The sequence below is a fragment of the Schistocerca nitens genome, chromosome 12 (assembly GCF_023898315.1).
Source record: "Schistocerca nitens isolate TAMUIC-IGC-003100 chromosome 12, iqSchNite1.1, whole genome shotgun sequence".
NCBI classification, from domain to species: Eukaryota; Metazoa; Arthropoda; class Insecta; order Orthoptera; family Acrididae; genus Schistocerca; species Schistocerca nitens.
In genome coordinates, this window is record NC_064625.1 from 107,143,468 (window position 1) to 107,152,224 (window position 8,757).

General features: G+C 40.8%; 1 protein-coding gene across 1 annotated transcript; it reads right to left on the bottom strand.

The window, feature by feature from the left end:
* Positions 1 to 1,407: 1,407 nt before the first annotated feature.
* LOC126214936 (uncharacterized) lies at positions 1,408 to 1,767 on the bottom strand. Its single transcript, XM_049941574.1, has one exon. The coding sequence runs from the start codon at positions 1,765 to 1,767 to the stop codon at positions 1,408 to 1,410; it is 360 nt and encodes a 119-aa protein (XP_049797531.1).
* Positions 1,768 to 8,757: the final 6,990 nt, after the last annotated feature.

The window sequence follows — 8,757 nt, forward strand, 5'->3', positions numbered from 1 at the left end:
TGATTGTCGATTGTTTCATGTTTATTTACTCTGTCGTTATCTCAAAAATATTCGTAATTAATTCTGTTTCTTGAGTCTCTGTTTGGTTGAAGTATAATAATGAGTAAAAGTAAAGTTATTAGAAATCCTCTGAAGGCTTTTAAGAAAAGGAGAAATGTTGGAAAGCCAAAGGTATGTGTTATTACTGTAAACAATAAAGACGATAACCAAGTGAGATGATAGGTTCTAACATGGTACGAGCGATGCTTGCTTTAGACAAGGAACGCCTTCGGGCTGCAGACAGGGCTGTAAAGAGTCTAGGAATACAAGCAAGAGTAAACAGGAGGAGGTACAAGAGGAAGCTGGAGGAGGAGTTTGCAGAGGATGAAGATAATCCATCCTATGGTCCTGGAATGCACTTAAAAGTTAATCCAATCTTTGTCGCTCGATTCCCAAAACTTTTATTTTCTCATACTAATTACATGTTTTCTAAGGATCTTCCAAACATATTTGTTTCAAACTTTCAGTAAATGTTACACAGTACCTTCTCCATAATTTAACACAGCCTTTTTCCAAAAAACTGTATATTTTTGAATATATAAACTAAAAATTTCAAAAAAAATGTTGTGAATTTTCATTACAATTGAAAAAAAATCATCTTTAATAACTGAACTAAAATTTTGTAAAATCCCTGTGTTAAGTTGTAGCCCATATTCCAATAAATAATCTGTAAAAAGTTCAACTTCCTACCTCAAATACTGTGTGAGGAAAGATGTAATTTATAAGCGTTATTTTAACATTGCAAGTATAGGGCATTCCGGAGCCCCTTAAGTAGTTCTAAGTTCTAGGGGACTGATGACCACAGCAATTAAGTCCCATATTGCTCAGAGCCATTTGAACCATTTTTGAACCCTAAACCTCTCTAGGCAAATGGTTGGTTTGAAAGTGCACGTCCGATTTCCTTCCCCATCCTTGTCACACTCCGAGCTTGTGCTCCGTCTGTAATGATCTCGATGTCAACGGCACGTTGAATCCAATCTTCCTTCCTTCCTTGAATGTCATATCCGTATTTCAACGTTCCAGTGTTTGTCCCGCGTGCCTGCGGGGTCCGCTTCGTGGGTTCGCTCTATCACGGGCTGCATTTGGGTAGATGTTCACGCATTTAAGGTCTTTATGAATTGTATCAGCCCACCGTTGCTTAGGTCGTCCTTTGGGTCTACTGCCGACGACTTAAGTGTGTAACCCGCCTTGCCAATAGAGTCATGACCGGCCCGTGAAACATGCCCAAACCATCGAAGACGACTCTGACACGTCTTGGATCGGTGCAATACCAAACTGTTTCCTAATACTGTCATTAGAAACGTGATCTAACTTATTGAGGTCCGCTGTCCACCTTTTCCATTACACTGTCTCAACTGTAGTCGGTCATCACTCACAACCATACAAGGTGACTGGTCGGATGACGGTGCGGTAGCTTTTTGATTTTAAATTATCTTTCATCCTGCGGTCACAAGCGACTACGGTTGATGTTCGCCTCTTCATCCATGCTACCTGAGGCCTGGTGTCGAGCTCTTCGGTGAGTCGGCCGTCAACGGTGATCGTGGAACCAAGGTACTTACACACACGAGTCAAATCTTCACCCTTAATATTGATGGTTCCCATTTCATGTCTGTCTGATGTCATGCACTCGGTTTTCTTCAAATTAAGGCGCAAACCGTGTTGCACCAACTGGTTACTCCATTCTTGAGTTAGGCTCTGCAGATCAAATTTGTTTTCAGCTGCCAGCATCACGTCGTCAGCATAAACTAGCCTCCATGGTAATATCTCTTTAAAAAGTGTCAACAGTAAAAGTCAACAACAATTAACGAAATTTGCATTTTTAAATTTATTATGGTGCTCATAAAAATGTGGTTATTGAAAGTGCGTTGATATTACCACGAGGGTGGTAACAGATATTTTCAGGTTTTGGACCCTACTTACACATCAGTACCTGTTAAAAATTGTCTTGTTAATATAAATCAGCAACAATTAACGAATGTTTTTTAAAATTTTTTTTAGAATCGGTAAAAAATACCCTACCTGGGAATGCATGTTAGGGAAGTTGCCTTGATATTGCTAGGGTTAAAACTGCCGCGTATCTCAAAAAGGTTGCTCTGATTACACGACGTTTTAACTTCTGCATGAATGAAGTTAATACTTTTAGTAACAGAGGTTTCCGTCTAAACCTACTGTTTTATTAATTTTTTGTGAAGTACCAGTGCCTTCAGCATTAAGCCACCAATGCTGTTACAAGACAGAGACATCTATGTGGTACTTCTACAGTTGTAGTGCATTGTAACAGTAACACAGTTAGAATTGCGCTCTAGCAAAACTACGGTTCGGTAGTTTTGGTACACTAGATAAATGACAACGTAATGAATAGTAGAATTACCGGTAGTATTGGTGACGTTGGTAGAGAAATAAACATTAATGAATGTGTAAGAGAGAAACTCGGAACAGACGACTTCTATTAGTTTTTTTGTTTGTTTTTCAGATAATTAGATCCGTACATCGTTCAGTGTTAGTCCATTGTGTGCTTTATATCCTTACAGAATATAAATTGCGGTTCATAGGTAATAAAAATTAGCTGATGGCAAAACTTCGGCAATTTTATGTGGCCAAAGCAATTACTTTTCAGGCAAGTACAGTTTACACGCACAAACGTTATATATATAAGGTAATTGTTGTAATTTTATATTCAATAGAATGTTCTTCGTCATGAGCAGAGGCAAGAGCTTCCTGTTATTGTTGATAAATGTGAAAGTTGTTTGTGAATAACACAAACATGTTTTATATAAGTTCGACGAAGTATTGAAGCGATGTTTGATATGTTTCTGTTTTACGTCATTTTATTATTTTACCTTTTTGGTGAGGAAACTGCGTTTTCCAGTGCGGTATGATAAATCTGTATGGTTTACTTTATTTTTACTATAACATCCCCCTATTTCACATTAAAAATCAACAATTTTCGAATAAAAGCTGAAGTATACATGGACAGTTTCACTTTTGCTATAAATACTGTTTATTCGTAAATAACAGGGAGGATAACTATGCAGAACAAATACGTTCCATAGGTTATCCGACCCTTTATATACCCTCACTTCATTGCGAGACGATTCACCGCTTCAGGTTTCTAGTGGAATCTAGTAAGACACTGATCACATACGTAAAGCAAGCGATCGTTATGAGATAACGCCTGATGGTATGCAACACATCTAACGTGCAGGTAAAGCGGGTACGACGTTAACTGACGAAATCTGCCGTAGTCCCCGCTTACTTATGATAGTCTATGGTAGCTTACGCTAGTATTACAACTCTACTTATAGCGTTCAAAGCAGCATTCGGTGCAGAGACTGTGCTACATCACTGCAGGGGGATTGTGACATGCGGTCTATTTCCCCTCCCCCTTATTGCGTCCTTCTCCTACGCCCCCACATATGTGTTCACGTATTTCTTCCCCCTCTTCCTCCCCTCTTCTCTCTCCAAGTTATCACCCCACCCCACTAGCAGGTTGCTGGTTCTTACCCCAATAGTACTACTTTCCAGATAGAAATATGGTTGGTTGATTTGGGGTAGGGGACCAAACAGTGAGTCATCGGTCTAGTCGGATTAGGGAAGGATGGAGAAGGAAATCGGCCGTGCCCTTTCAAAGGAACCATCCCGGAATTTTCCGGAAGCGATTAACGGATATCACGAAAATCCTAAATCAGGATGGCCAGACACGGGTTTGGACCACATTTTAGGTTGGTACAAAAATTCGCAGCGTTTTTCCATAAGTTTAATAAACGCAGCAACTATACATAATAGAGACTTTAGTCGTCAATAATTTATTATCCTTCACTGTCCACCTGCTTAGCTGGGTGGTGACGTGCTAGCCTCCCATGCAAGCCGGCTCGGGTTCGATTCCCAGCAGGGTTGGAGATTTACTCCGCTCGGGAACTGGGAGTTGTGTTGTCCCCATCATCATTTCATCGTCATCACCGGCGCGAAAGTCGCCCAATGTGGCGTCGAATGAAGTAAGATTTGCACTTGGCTGCCGAATGTCCCAGGATAGGGGCCTCCCGGCCAACAATGCCATACGCTCATTTCATTTCATTTTTTTCTCCTTCACTATTTACAACAGTCTACCAACGCCAGGGTAACTCTTCGATTCCGCGACTGTAGAAATCACGTGGTTTTCATTTCATTTTTTTCTCCTTCACTATTTACAACAGTCTACCAACGCCGGGGTAACTCTTCGATTCCGCGACTGTAGAAATCACGTGGTTTTCATTTCATTTTTTTCTCCTTCACTATTTACAACAGTCTACCAACGCTGGGGCAACTCTTCGATTCCGCGACTGTAGAAATCACGTGGTTTTCATTTCATTTTTTTCTCCTTCACTATTTACAACAGTCTACCAACGCCGGGGTAACTCTTCGATTCCGCGACTGTAGAAATCACGTGGTTTTCATTTCATTTTTTTCTCCTTCACTATTTACAACAGTCTACCAACGCCGGGGTAACTCTTCGATTCCGCGACTGTAGAAATCACGTGGTTTTCATTTCATTTTTTTCTCCTTCACTATTTACAACAGTCTACCAACGCCGGGGTAACTCTTCGATTCCGCGACTGTAGAAATCACGTGGTTTTCATTTCATTTTTTTCTCCTTCACTATTTACAACAGTCTACCAACGCCGGGGTAACTCTTTGATTCCGCGACTGTAGAAATCACGTGGTTTTCATTTCATTTTTTTCTCCTTCACTATTTACAACAGTCTACCAACGCCGGGGTAACTCTTCGATTCTGCGACTGTAGAAATCACGTGGTTTTCATTTCATTTTTTTCTCCTTCACTATTTACAACAGTCTACCAACGCCGGGGTAACTCTTCGATTCCGCGACTGTAGAAATCACGTGGTTTTCATTTCATTTTTTTCTCCTTCACTATTTACAACAGTCTACCAACGCCGGGGTAACTCTTCAATTCCGCGACTGTAGAAATCACATGGTTTTCATTTCATTTTTTTCTCCTTCACTATTTACAACAGTCTACCAACGCCGGGGTAACTCTTCGATTCCGCGACTGTAGAAATCACGTGGTTTTCATTTCATTTTTTTCTCCTTCACTATTTACAACAGTCTACCAACGCCGGGTAACTCTTCGATTCCGCGACTGTAGAAATCACGTGGTTTTCATTTCATTTTTTTCTCCTTCACTATTTACAACAGTCTACCAACGCCGGGGTAACTCTTCGATTCTGCGACTGTAGAAATCACGTGGTTTTCATTTCAATTTTTTCTCCTTCACTATTTACAACAGTCTACCAACGCCGGGGTAATTCTTCGATTCCGCGACTGTAGAAATCACGTGGTTTTCATTTCATTTCTTTCTCCTTCACTATTTACAACAGTCTACCAACGCCGGGGTAACTCTTCGATTCCGCGACTGTAGAAATCACGTGGTTTTCATTTCATTTTTTTCTCCTTCACTATTTACAACAGTCTACCAACGCCGGGGTAACTCTTCGATTCCGCGACTGTAGAAATCACGTGGTTTTCATTTCATTTTTTTCTCCTTCACTATTTACAACAGTCTACCAACGCCGGGGTAACTCTTCGATTCCGCGACTGTAGAAATCACGTGGTTTTCATTTCATTTTTTTCTCCTTCACTATTTACAACAGTCTACCAACGCCGGGGTAACTCTTCGATTCCGCGACTGTAGAAATCACGTGGTTTTCATTTCATTTTTTTCTCCTTCACTATTTACAACAGTCTACCAACGCCGGGGTAACTCTTCGATTCCGCGACTGTAGAAATCACGTGGTTTTCATTTCATTTTTTTCTCCTTCACTATTTACAACAGTCTACCAACGCCGGGGTAACTCTTCGATTCCGCGACTGTAGAAATCACGTGGTTTTCATTTCATTTTTTTCTCCTTCACTATTTACAACAGTCTACCAACGCCGGGGTAACTCTTCGATTCCGCGACTGTAGAAATCACGTGGTTTTCATTTCATTTTTTTCTCCTTCACTATTTACAACAGTCTACCAGCGCCGGGATATCTCTTAGATTCCGCGACTGTAGAAATCACGTGGTTTTCATTTCATATTTTTCTCCTTTACTATTTACAACAGTCTACCAGCGCCGGGGTAACTCTTCGATTCCACGACTGAAGAAATCATGTGGTTTTCATTTCATTTTTTTCTCCTTCACTATTTACAACAGTCTACCAACGCCGGGGTAACTCTTCGATTCCGTGACTGTAGAAATCACGTGGTTTTCATTTCATTTTTTTCTCCTTCACTATTTACAACAGTCTACCAACGCCGGGGTAACTCTTCGATTCCGCGACTGTAGAAATCACGTGGTTTTCATTTCATTTTTTTCTCCTTCACTATTTACAACAGTCTACCAACGCCGGGGTAACTCTTTGATTCCGCGACTGTAGAAATCACGTGGTTTTCATTTCATTTTTTTCTCCTTCACTATTTACAACAGTCTACCAACGCCGGGTAACTCTTCGATTCCGCGACTGTAGAAATCACGTGGTTTTCATTTCATTTTTTTCTCCTTCACTATTTACAACAGTCTACCAACGCCGGGGTAACTCTTCGATTCCGCGACTGTAGAAATCACGTGGTTTTCATTTCATTTTTTTCTCCTTCACTATTTACAACAGTCTACCAACGCCGGGGTAACTCTTCGATTCCGCGACTGTAGAAATCACGTGGTTTTCATTTCATTTTTTTCTCCTTCACTATTTACAACAGTCTACCAACGCCGGGGTAACTCTTCGATTCCGCGACTGTAGAAATCACGTGGTTTTCATTTCATTTTTTTCTCCTTCACTATTTACAACAGTCTACCAACGCCGGGGTAACTCTTCGATTCCGCGACTGTAGAAATCACGTGGTTTTCATTTCATTTTTTTCTCCTTCACTATTTACAACAGTCTACCAACGCCGGGGTAACTCTTCGATTCTGCGACTGTAGAAATCACGTGGTTTTCATTTCATTTTTTTCTCCTTCACTATTTACAACAGTCTACCAACGCCGGGGTAACTCTTCGATTCCGCGACTGTAGAAATCACGTGGTTTTCATTTCATTTTTTTCTCCTTCACTATTTACAACAGTCTACCAACGCCGGGGTAACTCTTCGATTCCGCGACTGTAGAAATCACGTGGTTTTCATTTCATTTTTTTCTCCTTCACTATTTACAACAGTCTACCAACGCCGGGGTAACTCTTCGATTCCGCGACTGTAGAAATCACGTGGTTTTCATTTCATTTTTTTCTCCTTCACTATTTACAACAGTCTACCAACGCCGGGGTAACTCTTCGATTCCGCGATAGTAGAAATCACGTGGTTTTCATTTCATTTTTTTCTCCTTCACTATTTACAACAGTCTACCAACGCCGGGGTAACTCTTCGATTCCGTGACTGTAGAAATCACGTGGTTTTCATTTCATTTTTTTCTCCTTCACTATTTACAACAGTCTACCAACGCCGGGGTAACTCTTCGATTGTGCGACTGTAGAAATCACGTGGTTTTCATTTCATTTTTTTCTCCTTCACTATTTACAACAGTCTACCAACGCCGGGGTAACTCTTCGATTCTGCGACTGTAGAAATCACGTGGTTTTCATTTCATTTTTTTCTCCTTCACTATTTACAACAGTCTACCAACGCCGGGGTAACTCTTCGATTCCGCGACTGTAGAAATCACGTGGTTTTCATTTCATTTTTTTCTCCTTCACTATTTACAACAGTCTACCAACGCCGGGGTAACTCTTCGATTCCGCGACTGTAGAAATCACGTGGTTTTCATTTCATTTTTTTCTCCTTCACTATTTACAACAGTCTACCAACGCCGGGGTAACTCTTCGATTCTGCGACTGTAGAAATCACGTGGTTTTCATTTCATTTTTTTCTCCTTCACTATTTACAACAGTCTACCAACGCCGGGGTAATTCTTCGATTCCGCGACTGTAGAAATCACGTGGTTTTCATTTCATTTTTTTCTCCTTCACTATTTACAACAGTCTACCAACGCCGGGGTAACTCTTCGATTGCGCGACTGTAGAAATCACGTGGTTTTCATTTCATTTTTTTCTCCTTCACTATTTACAACAGTCTACCAACGCCGGGGTAACTCTTCGATTCCGCGACTGTAGAAATCACGTGGTTTTCATTTCATTTTTTTCTCCTTCACTATTTACAACAGTCTACCAACGCCGGGGTAACTCTTCGATTCCGCGACTGTAGAAATCACGTGGTTTTCATTTCATTTTTTTCTCCTTCACTATTTACAACAGTCTACCAACGCCGGGGTAACTCTTCGATTCCGCGACTGTAGAAATCACGTGGTTTTCATTTCATTTTTTTCTCCTTCACTATTTACAACAGTCTACCAACGCCGGGTAACTCTTCGATTCCGCGACTGTAGAAATCACGTGGTTTTCATTTCATTTTTTTCTCCTTCACTATTTACAACAGTCTACCAACGCCGGGGTAACTCTTCGATTCTGCGACTGTAGAAATCACGTGGTTTTCATTTCATTTTTTTCTCCTTCACTATTTACAACAGTCTACCAACGCCGGGGTAATTCTTCGATTCCGCGACTGTAGAAATCACGTGGTTTTCATTTCATTTTTTTCTCCTTCACTATTTACAACAGTCTACCAACGCCGGGGTAACTCTTCGATTCCGCGACTGTAGAAATCACGTGGTTTTCATTTCATTTTTT

Bases quoted from the DNA above. Each gene is read 5' to 3' on its own strand.
- LOC126214936 (XM_049941574.1), bottom strand. From the start codon at position 1,767: ATGCTGGCAGCTGAAAACAAATTTGATCTGCAGAGCCTAACTCAAGAA.